The 18,003-nt window shown below is 40.3% G+C and overlaps 1 protein-coding gene across 1 annotated transcript in view; it reads right to left on the bottom strand.

The window, feature by feature from the left end:
• The window catches only part of LOC105481463 (FERM domain containing 7), a 35,182-nt gene extending 20,784 nt beyond the window's left edge, over positions 1 to 14,398 (bottom strand). Inside the window, exons 1-5 of the mRNA XM_071088523.1 lie at positions 14,285 to 14,398; positions 13,936 to 14,139; positions 5,431 to 5,490; positions 2,264 to 2,368; positions 1,118 to 1,160 (exon numbers count right to left, since the gene is read on the bottom strand). Coding sequence (XP_070944624.1) covers positions 1,118 to 1,160; positions 2,264 to 2,368; positions 5,431 to 5,490; positions 13,936 to 14,139; positions 14,285 to 14,398 — 526 coding nt within the window. The remainder of the gene's footprint in view (positions 1 to 1,117; positions 1,161 to 2,263; positions 2,369 to 5,430; positions 5,491 to 13,935; positions 14,140 to 14,284) is intronic.
• Positions 14,399 to 18,003: the final 3,605 nt, after the last annotated feature.

Below are 18,003 nucleotides of genomic sequence, written 5' to 3'. Positions count from 1 at the left end.
AAGAAGTGCAGCACTCCCAGTTCAATTTGAATTTCAGATAAACAACAATTGCATGGGATGTGCTTATATAAGAAAATTATTCTTTGTTTATCAAAATTATAATTTAATAGGGCATTCTGTATTTTATCTGCTAAGCCTCCATCTGAGATTAGTTTTGTCAAAGTCAGCAGAGGTAGAAATACGAAGTGGCTAGTGGCAGGGACGAGGCTAGGAAGGAAGCCAGATTTCAATGCTTTGTGTACCATCCTAAGGAAATGGGACTTTATTGCTTGAAGGGTAGGTAGTAGAGAGTCATGGAAGCATTTTAAGAAGAAGAGTGATGTGATCAGGTTGGTATTTTCAACAGATTTCTTTGGGAGTAATGTAGATGATGAATGGGGGGAATGGGTTTGGAAGCTGTTGGAATAATGTGACAGGTAATACTTATGCAGTGGGAACAGACAGAACTTTGGGAAGCACTAACATGTAAAGAGCAGGTAGTGGAAGATGAACCAGTAAAAGAGACATTAAAACAGTGCAAAATCCTGAAAGAAATCCGCCTGCCTCAGAAACATCTGTGGAATTCTGTAAACATGCAGGTTGTTGGCAACCCAGGAATAAGGCCCAGGAATTGGCATTTAATGAGAAACTCAGGCAATCCTAATGCACACTGAAACTTGAGATCCATCACACTAGATTGTAAAATATAGGGAGAAAATATTTCATACATAGTAGGCACTCAAATATGAACTAAAGCGAATGAATAATGCTTGTGACAGGATATAACTAAAGAATCTTCAGGCAGACAGTGAATGGCATTGCAGATTGACATCAAGGATGCTCGAAGATTTGCAGTGCCAGAAAATGAGATATATTCCTCAAACCAATCCACAGAGTACTGTAATTACCAGAGTTCTTCAGATTTACTCAAAGATCCAGCAGCATGATTTCTTTCATCTCAGGCAAAATTAAAATAATTTTCTAAATTGCTGAATTCACTGGATGTATTAAGGATTGAAATAATATCTCAAAGCCCTTTTCTCCCCTTATATTAAAATGAGAAATTGTGTGAGGTTGCTGAAACCTTTTTCAAGCTCTAACTGTGAACTCTATTCCTTAAATGCTTTTCCATACTTACTTTTTACCTGCTTTATTATGGGCTTCAAAAGTTCCAACCAAACCTGTAATAACATTAATGAAAAAATTGGTAGAGCATGGCACTGAGCAGAGTTTTTTTTTCAGTAATAGATAAAGATTAACATGAAATAAACAAGTACCAGGACTATTTAGACTTCTAAAGGTAGAAACAAACAGCAATGTCAAATAGGTGGCATACCATGTTTAATCTGCCCCCTTATATTTTCCCAATGACAGTGAACACTGTTGATCTATAAACTCTTTCTTGTTGACATTTGAATCACTGCTCCACTGCCTTAGTAGGATGACAGAGGTGTCACATACATGGCTCATTAGTTGCTACAAAGACTAATGAAGGCATTTGGCTCCACATTTGAACCCTCCAGTCCCCAAATGCCAGTCTAATAGACATAATGAGCCTTTCTGGGAAGGTGCCAGATCACAGATATACCAAGGCAGGACACAGCAGAAGAATATCACGAATGTTAGGGCCTGAGAAAGGAGAATCCTCTGAATATTCACTGGTGAGGTTAAAAGTCTTAATTCTGCAGGTTGAGGTCCAGGCTCTGGAAAGGCAAAATTGCTAAAGCATGCATAGCTGCTCACAGAGTGACAAAACAGGAACGTGGGGTAAAAGAGTTTGTGTTTGGCAAACTGAGGTGACTTGTTGTTGTTGTTGTTGTTTTGAAACAGAGTCTCACTCCGTTGCTCAGGCTGGGATGCAGTGGTGCGATGTTGGCTCACAGCAACCTCTGCCTCCCAGGTTCAAGCGATTCTCCTGCCTCAGTCTCCCAAGTAGCTGGGATTACAGGCATGTACCACCACACTCAGCTAATTTTTGTATTTTTAGTAGAGATGGGGTTTCACCATGTTGGCCAGGCTGGTCTTGAACTCCTGACCTCAGGTGATCCACCTGCCTCAGCTTCCCAAAGTGTTGGGATTAGAGGCATGAGCTACCGCACCTGGCCAAGGTGACTGTTAATAAACAAAGAGGGAGGAGGAACACTAGTTATTAAATCTAATCATGTTGCAAGGGTGCACATAGTTTTTCATTTTCAATCAGGGAATTGAACCCTGTATACCTAGCCGCAAACTGCGTTTAGAAGCAATGCTAGACACAAAGAACCCTATAATGAAACCAACTTACATTATTTCCAGAATGGCTGCAGAATTCTAATCCAAAATACTCCTTTTCAGCAAGATTTAGATGGCTGCAACTCAGGTTAAACAATGCCTTCCCAGATGACTTTTGCTAAACAAAACAAAAAGATGATAGCACAATTTGCATTCCTAACCTGATACTGTTACTGCAGCACAGAATAAAGGGTAGAAGTCACAAGACTCTCTGCAAGCCCTGTTTCCTTTAAGCACTATTTAGAGGACCTGCATCCTTTTAAAAGATGTTGACCTTTACAGATAGATCCACGTATCTGTCTGTATGCTGTTTTAGCGACATCCCTAAAAAAGTCTCATGACAAACCATCTTGGAAAAAAGAGAGCCTTGCACTTAACTATGGCTACATCTGCAAATTTACCCTTTCAATGGAATTCTTTAATCAGTTCATCCCATGGGCACTTTGAATGATTTCTTCCAAATTGACAGATAGTTTAGTCAAGATGTAAATCCGACCCTATTACTCCCCTGCTTGAAATCCTTCAGTGGCTCCCCCTCAGGATATAGCCTGTGTACTCCTCAGCACAGGAGACTCAGCTCTCTCTCCCTCCTGTGGCCATGCCTGCCCCTCCAGCCTCTTGCCCACCTCCTCCTGACACTTTCCTCTCTAATAACTGCAGCCTGCTCTTAGTTCCCCATACCTGTCCAGTCATTGTGTGCCTACATGCCACTGCTCATGTCATCCTTCTCCATCTATCACTCTTTCCACATTTCTTTGGTTTGGCTTACTCCTACTCAGCTCAGATGTCATCTCCCCAGGGAAGCTTTCTTCAATCCCTATCAGCCGCAGGCTGAGCCAAGGGCAAGCTCCCCTATGCCTCCAAACACCCTCACTTACCTCAAGCCTAGCACTTCTTGCCCTGGATGTCTATCTTCCCCATTAGACTGAATTTCTCCATAGCAGGGACTTTGCTTTATTTTTCTTGTTACTCACCAGTTCTAATTCAGAGACTGGCACATAGTATTGGGCTCCTGAATGTTTGTTGATCCAACATGAAATTGACCATATGATTATATGAGCCCCTTGAGTAGATTTCATTTTGTAGCTTTGCCCACCAAATCTGCATACAGCATACTCTGTTCACATAAGGCCACAGATTTTTTTTCTTCATAAAGCCCACACACACCGTGAGCACAAAACAGTCCCTTTCTTATACTTCTCTGAGAACAGGAGCTTTGAAGAGCTCTCTGTGAAAAATTTCTTTGAGCTGAGTATGGCTGGGGCTGATTTTCAGCCTCCACTATTGCTGAACCCAGGGGTTGCTGTTGCAGGGAGGACCGTGATGGGAAAATTGAGCCCTGGCTGATAGGCACAAAGACAGGCTGCTGAAAACCCCTAGTTAAAGCCGAGTCACGCGGTGCCTACAGTACTGCAAAGGAAGCCAGGCGCGGGGAAATGTAGTTGGAAATCACCGACCCATAGAATTAACAGCAACCTTGAGAGGTCAGAGAGTCCATCCACCACCACCTCCTCCCTCCCTCAAGGCAGCACCACACTGAACAGAGCCCACATCTGGGATTTAATAGCTTTCAGGAAGGCAACCTACCTCACCCCCTTCCCCCACTGACAAAAACTATGCCCCTCTCCCCATGGACTTCTCTGTACTTGGTTTTACTGCCCAGAGCTCCACCGACTCAAGATTCATTTGGGTTAACCCGGGTGCTATTTTTAAATGAAAATAGGCTGCAAAGGGTGAAACCTATTTCATCCCTTGCACCTGGAGACAGAGCTGCTCTACCGAGGGAAAGGGGGTTTGATTTGATGTGGGAGATCACAATGGAGCTGTAGTCCAAGAAAAAGGGGTCAGTTCCCCTGGGGGGGCACCAAGGGAATGGGGTTGCCAGGGAGGGCCTGTTTATAGAGGAGAGGGGTACATTTTTGCCTGTGTGGCAACCTTGCCTAGGGCAAGTGCTGACACAGACCATTGCAGACACATGAAATCGCTCCTATTTTTAAAATCCTTCACGGACAAGGAGCTGCCACGGGATTTTTATTACGAAAAAAAAAAAAAAGAATTTCTAAAGAGAGAGATGACAGCAATACTTTTTCTAACATCAAAGAAACATTTCAGTCATGAGGACAAAATTCTGTCATAGACTCCAGTTTTTTTGCAAGCAATTTAAGAAGCTCAATATTTTCCCTTCTCCTTTTCATATTTTATTCTTATTTTCCATCAGGGCACTTAATCCTCCCCATCAACACTGCCATGTTCCATGTGTTTGTATATTTACATGTTTCTGCAATTACAAAGAATATGTAACCATTCTTTTAAGGTTTCTAATTAAGGCTTTATTTTTGTTTCCTTCGTAAGATCCCATACTATGTTTATAAGAATAATTCCCTGATTCTTCCATCCCTGTAAGTGTTGCCAACTGGCTCTAAAAGCCTTTGGCATTTATGCATTTGGAGGTCAGACACTCATGTAGCTCAAGCTTTCCACCCCCATCTCTGCGAGAGGCATTTTTCTTCAGTCCTCCATAGCGTACATTGAAATTGGCCAGCTTTGTGGAATGTGTTATGTAATAGGTAAGGTCTTGGTTCTGTCTCAACATGCAGCCTTTAATTTTTTTCTATCATTATGATCAAATTTCTCAATTTTGATGTTATGATTCTCTTTCTTGTAATACCGCCTTATATACGACTTTCCCGTTTTCTCTTTCTCTTTTCTGTTTTCTCTGGACTTCTGATTCTCTGTACAATTGCTTGCTCTTTTTTAAGCTGGTACTTTTCAATATCCTAATCAAGCTCCTTAGCAGATCTAAATTCTTTACCACCCGTCAGTCCTCCCACCCAAGGAATTGGAACTCCAATCCTGATTCCTGTCTCATCCTAATATCTGCCTTTAAATATCTATCTATCTATCTATCTATCTATCTATCTATCTATCTATCTATCTATCTATCTATCTCTATAATTTAAACAAATCATTCATAACTTGGATTTATAATCTTTAATTTACTGGTTCATAACAATTAGACACTGATTCCTGGGGGCTCCAAACTCATCTTCTCATGGAAACAATAATATTCAAAATGGCTAGCTCTAAAAACAAATCTACCAAATTTTCTGTGCACCTAGGACTGTTATATACCAATTTGTTAAAATAAATCAGGATTGTAATCTTTCTCTATTCACTTACTAGCTGGACGAACTGGGGCAAATCATTTAGCTCACAGATTGATCTACCTCTTCTAGATACCTGAAGATAAAAACCATGTGTTTGAATTTTTGGAATTAAGTACAGTGCCTGGCAGAGTGGACATTCAATAAATGTTTACTGAATAAGTGGATAAATGAACCCAAACATTTAACTTGATTCATGTACATTAGTATAATAGTCCTCTTAAGAGGGAGACAAATTAGTCATTACGTGACCTTGGGCAAATTACTGAACCTTTCTGAGCCTCAGTTTACTCATCTGTAAAATAGAGATAATAGTGATATTATCTCATAGGGCTGTTGTGAGGATTAAATAAAATAATTCACATCAAGGTATTAGTACAGTGCCCAGCACATCATCTGCACATGCACATATGCATAAGCACTTCAGCAATGCACATGTATAGATGTATGCATAGTAATAAATCTGGAAGAATATATACCAAATTGGTAACAGCAATATTCCTAGAGAGGAGATAGAATAAGGGGGACTTTAACTTTTTACTCTGTACATGTCTGAATTTTTTTTTAAATAAACAAGGATGGTAGAAACTTTCTTTACCAAACTTCCACTTAATAATGCACATATAATGCTTTCCATTCTCTCTTTAAAACATTGGCAGATGTGGGCCAGGCGCGGTGGCTCATGCCTGTAATCCCAGCACTTTGGGAGGCCGAGGTGGGCGGATCACAAGGTCAGGAGATCGAGATCATCCTGGCTAACACGGTGAAACCCCGTCTCTACTAAAAAACGCAAAAAATTAGCCGGGCATGGTGGTTGGTGTCTGTAGTCCCAGCTACTTGGGAGGCTGAGGCAGGAGAATGGTGTGAACCCGGGAGGCAGAGGTTGCATTGAGCTGAGATCGCGCCACTGCACTCCAGCCTGGGTGACAGAGCAAGACTCCATCTCAAGAAAACAACAACAAAAAACAACAAACAAACAAACAAACAAACAAAAATTGGCAGATGCCCACATTGTGATGAAAGCTCATGGCTAGTAGGCGACTCGAATACAATTGTACACTTTGACAGCGACCAATTGAGTCCCATGCTTACTAATGATTACGTTGTTGGAAATATTTTGACAAGCTCTACTTATTATTATAATTACATCATTTAATTAAATGGTATGTATATCAAAAATTATAATGAGCACTAATAGCAAGAGTTGTTTCTATGAAACTTAAACTTATATTTTTGTAAAGACCCAATAAGGGGGAGTCCCCAAAAATGTGCTGCCAAATTAGTTTTGGATATGACAGCAATAAAAGATTGAGGGAGGAAAGACATCAAAATCCGGAAAGATTCTGTACTTATGCTTTGCAAGCATTTATATTATTGTTCCACAGTTAATAAACCAAGACTGGAAATCATTGACGACAGATTATGGATGTGGTTTATGGAAGAAAGACAAAAGGGAATACAATCAGAGAAGTCCATACTAAAGAAAAGGTCTTGGCCCTATATCAAACAGTTGGGATATGAATAAAATGTATACATTTTATGTTAAAATGAAAAATTTGAGATGTCTGTATGTATATATATATAACTTGTTATTAGTTTTTGCTTTAGCAAATTTTGTCAATTAGCTGATCAACAACAACCTTCGACAACATTTGAAAAAAGACATTCTCAATATCATTAAAATGGCCATACTGCCAAAAGCAATTTAAGATTCAATACAATTCCCATCAAACTACCAATGACATTCTTCAAAGAACTAGAAAATTTTTTTTTAATTCACATGGAACAAAAAAAGAGCCCGAATAGCCAAGGAAATCCTAAGCAAAAAGAACAAAGCTGGAGGCATCAAGTTACCTGACTTCAAACTATACTATAGGGCTACAGTAACCAAAACAGCAGGGTACTGGTAAAAAAGCAGGCACATAGGCCAATGGAGCAGAATAGAGAGTCCAGAAATAAGGCTGCACACCTACAGCCATCTAATCTTCGGCAAAGCTGACAAAAACAAGCAATGGGGAAAAGACTCCATATTCAATAAATGGTGCCTGAATAACTGGCTAGCTATACACAGAAGATTGAAGCTGGATCCCTTCCTTACACAATATACAAGAATTAACTCAAGATGGATTAAAGACTTAAATGTAAAACACAGAACTATCAAAACCCTGGAAGACAACCTAGATAACACCATCCTGGACATAGGAATGGGCAAAGATTTCATGACAAAGACACCAAAAACAATCTCGACAAAAGCAAAAATTGACAAGTGAGATCTAATTAAACTTAAGAGTTTCTGCACAACAGAAGAAACTATCAACAGAGTAAACAGACAACCTACAGAATGGGAGATAATATTTGCAAGTTATGCATCTGACAAAAGTCTAGTATCCAGAATCTATAAGGAACTTACACAAACTTACAAGAGAAAACCAACCCCATTAAAAAGTGGGCAGAGAATATGAATAGACATTTTTTCAAAAGAAGACATACATGCAGCCAACAAGCATATAAAAAAGCTCAATATCACTGATCACTAGAGAAATGCAAATCAAAACCACAATAAGATACCCATCTCACACAAGTCAGAATGGCTATTACTAAAAAGTCAAAAAATAATAGATACTGGTGAGGTTGTGGAGAAAAGAGAACACTTATACACAGTTGGTGGGAGTGTAAATTAATTCAACCATTGTGGAAAGCAGTATGGCAATTCCTCAAAGAGCTAAAAGCAGAACTAGCATTGGACCCAGAAATCCCATTACTGTATATACTCAGAGGAATATAAATTATGATACCATAAAGACACATGCACACAAGTGTTCATTGCAGCATTATTCACAATAGCAAAGACATGGAATCAACCTAAATGTCCATCAATGACAGATTGGATAAAGGAAATGTGGTACATATACACCATGAAATACTGTGCAGGCATAAAAAAGAACAGGATCATGTCTTTTGCAGGAACATGGATGGAGCTGGAGGCCATTTTCCTTAGCAAGCTAACACAGGAACAAAAAAACCAAATAACGCATGTTCTCAGTTATAAGTGGGAGCTAAATGATGAGAAATTATGAACACAAAGAAGGAAACAACAGACACTGGGGTTTACTTGAGGGTGGAGTGTGGGAGGAGGGAGGGGAGCAGAAAAGATAACTATTGGGTACTGGGCTTAATACCTGGGTGATGAAATAATCTGTACAAGAAAACCCTGTGACACAAATTTACCTATGTAACAAACCTTCACATGTGCTCCCAAACCTAAAATTAAAAGATTTTTTAAAACAGAGAAATTTTAATGTATCTTACATATTAATTGTATGCTTTAAAAAAATACAGACTATACAATTAAGGTTTCAGGAAAAGATAGATTGGAAGGAAATATAGCATATCATTAATACTAGCATAATGGGTTATTTTTACTTTTTTCTTATACTTGTTATATTTTCCAGAGAAATACAATAGGTATTCTAAAAGTTAAAAGCATAGTGTCATACAAAATGTCTTATAGATGCTTCCCCTGTTTCCAATGCTGACTCTAGCATTCAAAATATTTCTTATGCCCCCTTCAGGAAATTATTCTCAAAGTCACAGATGATAATCACTCATTCTCCTGACTTAATGGTTATGCTTCATTTTTTATCCCCAAATATGACTGTCTTAGCCAGTTCAGGCTACCATAACAAAATACCATAGAGTGGGTGGCTCAAACAATAAAAATTTATTTTCTCACATTTCTAGAGGCTGGAGACCTGGGATGAGGGTGCCAGTATGGTTGGGCTGTGGTAAGGGCTCTCTTCTTGGTTTGTAAATGGCTACCTTTTCACTACATTTCTACATGGTGGAGAGAGAGCGAGAGAGAGCGAGAGAAAGAGAGAGAGAGAATCTTCCTCTTCTTATAAAGCTACCAATCTTATCGGATAAGGACTCCATATTTATGATATTATTTAACCTTAATTACATCCTAAAAGTCCTAACTAAATAAAGTCACACTGAGGGTTAGAGCTTCAACATATAAATTTTGGGAGAATACAAGTCAGTCTATAGCAATGACCCAGCTTGATGGTCCACTTTAGTTACCATATTTGCTCTTTATGACTTTTGGCTCTTCTCAAACACTAAATTCCCTCTCAAATAATGAAGATTTGTGAGGCATTTTGGAAAGAATGTGCCCAGCTACAGAGGGCCAAATAAGAGTTCCAAGAATGTGCTGAGCCTTTGCAATAAATATGAGGTGGCAGCACAGCATGGTGGCTAAGAATGTTTGCTTTGGAGCCAGACACACCTGGGTCTAGTTCCGACTCCTCTACCCAGTAGAAGAGTGATCGTGGGCAGACTAATCTCTCTGAGCCTCAGTTTCCTCAGTTGTAAAATAGAATTGTCAGAAGCCAGAAAGAAAAAGTCACATATTATATGATTCAATTTCTCTGAACCAGCCAGAATAGGCAAATCCCTAGAGACTGAAAGTAAGTTAGTGGTTTCCAGCAGCTGGGTGGGAGTGACTAATAATGAGCATAGAGTTTCTTTTAGAGGTGATGAAAATATTCTGGGATTAGATGGTTGGGATAGTTGTACAACATAATGAATATACAAAAAAACCACTGAATTGTACACTTTAAAAGGATGAATTTGATTAACTTACTGTTATGTGAATTGCATGTCTATTTCAAAAGGGATCATAGTGAGCTTCTAGTGAGAGTATTCATGTAAAGTACTTTACACAGTGTCTGACACATAGGAAGAACTCAGTAAGTGTTGACTACTTCTAGGTGCCCATATAATTTATGAACCTAACCTGGACACTTTAGAGGATAACAAGGGGCACTTGTAATAAGGATATTGTCACAACAGGTATAAACCAGGCCTGTCTTGGACAAATCCTGGTGTGTGGTCACCTGATGATATGGTTTGGTTCTGTGTCCCCACCCAAATCTCATCTTGAATTATAATAATCCCCACGTGTCAAGGACGGGACCAGATGAAGGTAATTGGATCATGGGCAAGGTTTCCCCCATACTATTCTCGTGACAGTGAGTGAGTCTCACAAGATCTGATGGTTTTATAAGTGTCTGGCATTTCCTCTGCTTGCCCTCATTCTCTCTCCTGCAGCCCTGTGAAGAGGTGCCCGTCCGCCATGATTATAAGTTTCCTGAGGCCTTCCCAGCCATGCGGAACTGTGAATCAATTAAAGCTCTTAAAAAACAAAATAAATTGCCCAGCCTCGGGTATTTCTTCATAGCAGTGTGAGAATGGATTACACCTAGCTATTAGCATTTATACCATCTGAGGGGTCTGTTTTGACAAGGGCAATATTTATTTGAATGTTCAAGATCTGCAATATTTAGAATCACATACATAACTATTGGTTTTCTCTCAGATAAACCAGTATCAGCTGATCATTTCTCCAGGTGGCAAGTAAATAAATTACCTTTTGGTCATTTTAATCTTCTGATTCCACATTTTCATAGGTAAGTCTCAGCCATAACAGCCACACACAAAAACAGAGACAGAGAACTGTTTCATCAGTCTTAACCTTCTCCTTAATAAACACTGTAAAAGTCAACGCCTCATCTCTCCTTTAGCATGCTTTTTACTCTATTGTTTGTCTTTTTCGAGCTCTTTTTCTTTTCCTGTTTGTAATTTTTATCTGCCAAAACTCTGGGCTTAATTTTCATGTGCTTGCCCTTTCCTTTTTGTGTATGCCATTATCCTTTTGTGATCCTTTCTACTGTCCCTTCAATTCAACACAGATTATTGAGCACCTGCTTATGCCACATACTCTTCTAGGCTCCGGGGACACTGAGATGAACAAGACATAGGAATTACCACCAAGGAACACATAGGCTGGCAGACAAGACAGGCACATCCATGGTTAATCACAGCAGGTTGAGCTAAGTGATTTTGTGGAGGGATGTATGCAGGGGGTAATGTGAGATCACCTAACCCATAAAGATGGGTGAGAGCGTAGTAGAAAGGATTTCTAACAGATGGGACATCTAAGCTGAGGTGTGAAGCAAGAATTGGAGTTAGCCAGGGGAAAGAAGAAGAGTGTTAGAGGCAGAAGAGATTAGAAAACCTGGTTTGAACAATGAAACTGCAAGCAGTTTGGTTTTGCTAAAGGAGAAAGTGAGACCCTGGGCCTGGAAAAGTGGGCAGAAGTCATACCAAGGGGAGCTGTTTGTGGCATGTGAAGCCATGTGCCTTGAAGGTGAGGTACAGGGTGGGGTTAGGAGTAGCTGGATGATATTCAGCAGGGACTTGACATGGTCAGAGTTGTGTCTTAGAGACACCAGCCTAAAAGTAGTTAGGGCATTGCTGCCCAAGCTCTAAAGTGCATATGATTCACCTGGGGATCTTGTTAAAATGCCGGTTCAGATTCTATAGATATGTGGTGAGGCCTGAGAATATACTTTTCTAACAAGCTCCCAAGCGAGACCGATGTTGCTGGTCTGTGGACTACACTTTGAGGAATGATGGTTTAAGGGATAGGTGGAGGAGGGGGTAAAACAGGTGACAGGTAGCCAAGTTGGGGCTGCTATAGTTCAAGTGAGAAAAGATGGTAGCCTGGATTAAGACAGTGGTAGTGAGAATAGAAAGAGGTAAAAATGGGAGAGATGGTTCTATAGTAGGTGCAGTTGGACTTGGGGAGGTTAAGAGAGAGGGAGTGTCCTAGAGATTCCTGGTATTCTCTTTACAGGTCCTACAGGCTTGCTCCCCTTTTGCCTTCTGCCGGGATACGTGTTTATGTGCATCATCCCTGAGTTTAGGCTTCATTTTACCGTCTTTCATTCACCTTTATGCATCACTTTGCTCATCCTTGACATTTGTTTCTTTACCAATTGGCCCACAGACCACATGCACAACAAGGGGCTACCCAAGCAGTTTTGCCTCGCGTACTCCCCATCCCTTGTTACTGAATTCTCCCCACACCAACCTATCTGAGAGTGGGGATGCTCAGAATATTCCTCACTAATGTGTGCATGTATTTGAACCCCTCCTTCAACACTCCCTAGCATTTGCACAGGTCTGAAAAGAAAATCATGGCTTCTCATAGCAAAAGCTTTCTGTGGCATTAACTTATAAAATCTCCTTCTGACAACCTATTTTGTTCACCAATTCCTTTTAAAGTCACCCACCTGGGCCAGGCACAGTGGCTCATGCCTGTGATCTTAGAGCTTCGGAAGGCCAAGGCAAGAGAATTGCTGAGGCCAGGAGGTCAAGAGCAGCCTGGGCAACATAGTGAGACCATGTCTCTATAAAAATTAAACAATTAGCTGGGCATGGTGGTGCATGCCTGTAGTCCCAGCGACTCAGGAGGCTGAAGTGGGAGCCCAGGAGTTCAATTGCAGTGAAATATGATCACATCACTGTACTCCAGCCTTGCTAACAGAGCAAGACTCTGTGTCAAATAAAAAGAAAAATAAACATAAAAAATTAAGTCCACCACCTGGCATTTTCTTTTTTTAATTTTTTAATTTTGTTTTTAAATTTTTAATCTATTTATTTACTTATTTTGAGACTGGGTTATAAGACTGGCTAATTTTTTTATTTTTGGTAGAGATGGGATTTCGCCATGTTGCCCAGGCTGCTCTCGAACTCCTGGGTTCAAGCAATCTACCCGCCTCAGCCTCCCAAAGTGCTGGAACTACAGGCATGAGCCAGCGTGTCTGGCCAACCACCTGGTATTTTCCTTCTGGTCTTTTGGTAAACCTCAGAGCTTCCCCATGTATTATCCCTTTTGTAACTTACACCAATCACCCACTCTGACACCGGCCCAGAACCGGTTCCATCCATAATAGTATAAGCTCATTGTCATTCAGCATATTTGTGGGGACAACTGTGAACTAGTTCCTTCTGGCTAATTTCCATCAGTCATTTACTCTTCAAATCCTGAACTCCAAATAGCATTTTGGAAGCCAGAACCAAGTAGAACACTCCACTGAGAGGATTGGACTTGTGTTAATTAGAACAGGAAGTGTGGAGATAGTTCTACATTTTGATACCATTTAGTGCAATTCTAGGCTAAGCATGTTTTCAGTGATGCTGATTTAATTTCAGCCATCTGGTGAAATCTTGGTCTGCACTCCTTCAACTCGACTGAGCTCTGTTTATAAACATCAATAGGTGTGCACCTTATTTACAGAGAGCTTAAACCCCTCTGAAGGTAAGACTTTTTCTGCAGGCTACATCCAGGAATCTCAGAACTTCTTGAGGGATAAACCCTAGGAGGGATTCTTTTTAAAGACTATTTTACTTTTTGGTAAAAATGCAAATATTCTGACATTTTTTAAAAAGGTTCATATTTTACACATTTACCAATATAGTCAGCTGCAACAAGTTTTCTAGGAAATAAGCTGAACATAATTTGAAAGTCTGCACTCAGTAAATCACCTAGGGAACTAGGAAAGGGAGCTCCTTCAGGGCAGAGACAGAAGAAATTCATTTACCAAACTGTAACCCTTCCTGGGGTTTTAACTCCTGGTAAAAGGAAAACTGCTAAGAGTGGTGAGAGGCTAATTACCAGGTAGCAGCAGTTCCTTCTAAAATGGAGCTCTCTCTGCAGGCAGTCTAATCTTTTAGCATCTGGTGGAGAGCAAGGTGCAGTTAGACACATCAAAGAACAAAGAATAAGTAGGAAGTGAACCAAGGCCCTTTCCCCAGAGCCCACAGGACTCAGCAATAAACCTTTGAGGGAAGCACAGTTTGACTGGGTACTTAAGGTTTCCTGGTGGGGGTAAGGAGAGAGAACAAGCCTTTTAGATGCTTGTGCACGTGTGAAATTCACACCAAATTACAACTGGTTTTTATTTTATTTCTGAAAACATAAAGCAGTTCAAAGTGCTGCATGTGTGAAAGATGGAAGGCTTAACGTTGCTTAGGATTAACTGCCCAGAAAGATTTCTGGCCCACGTGACTATCCTGGGGGGTCCTGGAGAATCAAGCTGAACAGCTGCCTGACCACCACCCCCTATGCCCACAGCCATATTGACGCCTACCAAACCAAGCTAGGAAGAGAACTCTGGAATCAGATAGCTAGTCCAGCACCTGATAGACGATACCTTCTGTCAGACACCTTTTCAAAGCTACAAAGAAGTGATTATGTATAATTGCCTGAGACCTTATGCAGGCCTGACAATGACCTGGACAGGTTACATCTGATTCACATTCTTTGGTGGAGTAACTGGATGGAGTCTAAGAGACTCTCACTGCTCAGTGTTAACCTTCATACTAAGGGTGGGGTTGGGGGGAAGGGGGGAAGAACAAGATTACCAGCAAGATTATCAGCTTAATAGCAATCTTGTCTCCACTCCTGGGACATTGAAATTATCATGCCTAAATTGGAAAGACCGTGGAAAAGTGACAGTGTAATAACAGCATTCTTAAGACAGTGCTCCCAAGTCTTATAGAAATTACTAGCTACTCTGGGTAATTAAAACAATTATAATTGTTTGTTCCCACATAACGCTTTAGCATTAAATCCATGTGGTGGGCATGATGCACAACCAAATTCTAAATGGTACTTGGAATTCTATTTTAACGTGAAATTGATTCTGTATATACCTAGCAATAGGAGACACCCAGGACAAAACAGACCGTTAGATATCATGTACTCCAAGCCCATATTTTACAAGTGGGGAGATTTAGATCCAGAGCAGGTAAGAGACTTGCCTAAGATCTTTCAGCAGGTTAATGACAGACCTGGGAGTGGAACCCAGGTCTTCTGGCCTCCAGTAATGGGCTCATTTCATTATACCAGGCTCTCCTTAAATGTAAAGAGAAAACTAATATCTAGGTGTATGAAGGATAAGAGAGAGATAAACAGCTAGAACTTGTTTTTTTCATTCATTTCTTCCTGTCATAGTCATTCTGTTTACCTCACTTTACATTTTTTAATTTTTGTGGGTACATAGTAGTCGTATATATTTATGGGGTACAGGAGATGTTTTGATACAAGCATGCAATGTGAAATAAGCACATCATGGACAATGGGGTATCCATCTCCTCAAGCATTTATCCTTTGAGTTACAAACAATCCAATTACACTCTTTAAGTTATTTTAAAATGTGCAATTAAGTTTTTATTGACTATGGTCACTTTGTGCTATCAAATAGCAGGTCTTATTCATTCTTCTATTTTTTTTCCTACTGATTAAACATCCCCACCTCCCCCCAAGTCTCCAACCCCCTACTATTCTTCCCAGCCTCTGGTAACCATGTTACATGACTTTATTATCTTTTCTCACCTTTGGACTGCATCCTTGACTCACTTTTCCCGCCTTCTGCTTATGACTTCAATGTTTCACCTTCTCCTTTAGCCTCCCTTTTCTCACTTGCTCCCTGAGTCTGTCTCTTTTTTCCTAGAATCAGCTTTACTCCATTTAGAAAGAGTGCTCACTGTGTTGCCCAGCAGGGCGGTGAGCAGGTTGGAAGCCATGCTGTTCTGACAGGTTGTGAATTTCACAGAAACCCTATAAAGAAGTAATCAAGGAATAATGCCTTATAAAACATCTACTTACTAAGAGGCCACGAAAGCCAGCATATTAGGGTTACTGTGGGGAATCTGCATTGACTGAACAGAAAATCTTTTTGAATATATTCAGGAAACTATTCCAAACTAAATGGAATGGGGAGGCACATGTGGAATTTAGGGATCCATTAAAGAAGTAGAATTTCAATGTATAAAATGCACACCAAAATGCTAAAATCTTGGTGGTAGGATTATACTTGAAATTTATTTTCTTCATTTGCTTACCAGAATTTTCTCATCTATTTATAATGAACTTAGGTTCTACTGTTTTTGAAGCTGGATATACAATTTTAAATTAAAAATATACAACCTCTACAGGATTCAAACTGATTAGCAAAAATGAGAGGTCATATGAGCTATCACTCAAGCTGATCTCCCTGTCCAGAAGTGTCTTATTTCTCACCCTTCCCACATCTCCACGTTAGCCAGGTGTGCTTGCTTGTTGACACCTGTTAAGGACTACACTAAGGGACCAGTTCTGCCCTAGAGCAGGAAACCTAAAAGAGGCCCCTGCCTCAGTCTTGACTTGGCTTCTTGCCAAGCTCCACCCTTGCAGCAGTCACTTAGGACCTGTTATTTCACTCTTCTTTTTCTACCCACACATCTACCCAAGTCCCTAATCCTGATGTTCACCTAGTCTCTTCACTTGGGTTCCTGCTGGTTGGTACTAACTTGGACCTACAATGGCAACCAGTTAGGTTCCACTTAGGTCTACTCTCCTCTTGACCGATTGCCAAATATGTCGTGCACACCGTAGGTGATTCTCAAAGATTTGTTGAATTTAACTGCTGGGCCTGCTTACAGCTCAGCAGTGTAACTTAACTCCGGGGCCTGCTTTACAGCTTTCTGCCCCTTTTCTTTTAGCCTACACCAGCCTGTAGTCATCCCAGTCCTAAGTGCTAACTCACACTTGTGAGCCTTGGAGTGACTTGAACTTGTAAGCCTAGTGATTACAGATTCTTCTCAGTCTGGATTAGTCTGGGGCTGGCCCCAGATTTAAGGACCTCTGCCATCCTTTCTCCTCAAGGCTATTTAAATATGGTGGCTCTATTTTTAGGGTATGCAGCATAACTCAAAACGTTGTCTGGAATTCTCTAATTGTACCCACGTACAAGTACAGCCAAACCCAGAACATTTTTAATTCGTGTATTTCTTTTAAGTACTACACATCTAAAAGACTAATGCACAAGACAGAAAGAGAAAGCATGGTTTAACTTTCTAAATGTAGAATTGTGGGAAACCTGAGAAGGGAGTAGTGGTAGGATTTGTAACTTATTAGCAATCTTTAATGGGAAACTACATCCCAAGGGATACTAACCTTTGTGTCTTAAAATTAGTTGTACACTCCCAATGCAAGTTCTTACAATACTTTTCTCCTTTAATTGCTTAGGTGGAATTATTTGTACAGAAGGATCTGGTTAAGCTGACTCACTGCTATTTAAAAATCAAAACCAAAGATATTCTTCCCTTCTGAATGTTGAATTTGACATTTGCTTTTCTCAGCCTAGGAGGCTCTAGTCCACATTCCTCCAAATGCAGAAATGAACAAACAGGTTCACGGTGGCTTCCACAGAGAGACCTGAGGAGTCTTTGTAGATTCCTAGGAGTAGAAATGACCTCTCATTTGTTATACTTTGGGTAAGTCTGAGGCAGGGCGTTTCTCATTTATTCTGGCAACCCCATTTCGAATAGTCAGTGAGGGCATACTGCGACCACACAGTTTCACATGTGTGCAGGGCTGGTCCAGGAAAAAAATTATTACTGCAATACATGAAATGTTTGCACCACACCCCTTCCGACTTAACACTTAACTTCCTAGAATGTTTTATCGACTGACATTCTATCAGCTAACTCATTGGAGCAAGGATTAGCTGCCTAGCAGCTGAGAGCAAGAACAGAATCCACTCTTACATTGATTTAACAGATATTTACTAAATATCTATTATGTTTCAGAGTAAGCAGTAACTATTCAACAACTATTGCTTGCCTTCTCAAAATCAAAGGAATTTACTGCATCCTTTTGACCTCATAACCCCACCCACTGAGCTCCAAAGAATGACCT

This window comes from Macaca nemestrina, chromosome X (assembly GCF_043159975.1).
Source record: "Macaca nemestrina isolate mMacNem1 chromosome X, mMacNem.hap1, whole genome shotgun sequence".
NCBI classification, from domain to species: domain Eukaryota; kingdom Metazoa; phylum Chordata; class Mammalia; order Primates; family Cercopithecidae; genus Macaca; species Macaca nemestrina.
The sequence above is the reverse complement of the archived record's forward strand: the minus strand, read 5'-3'. Positions and strand labels throughout refer to the sequence as shown.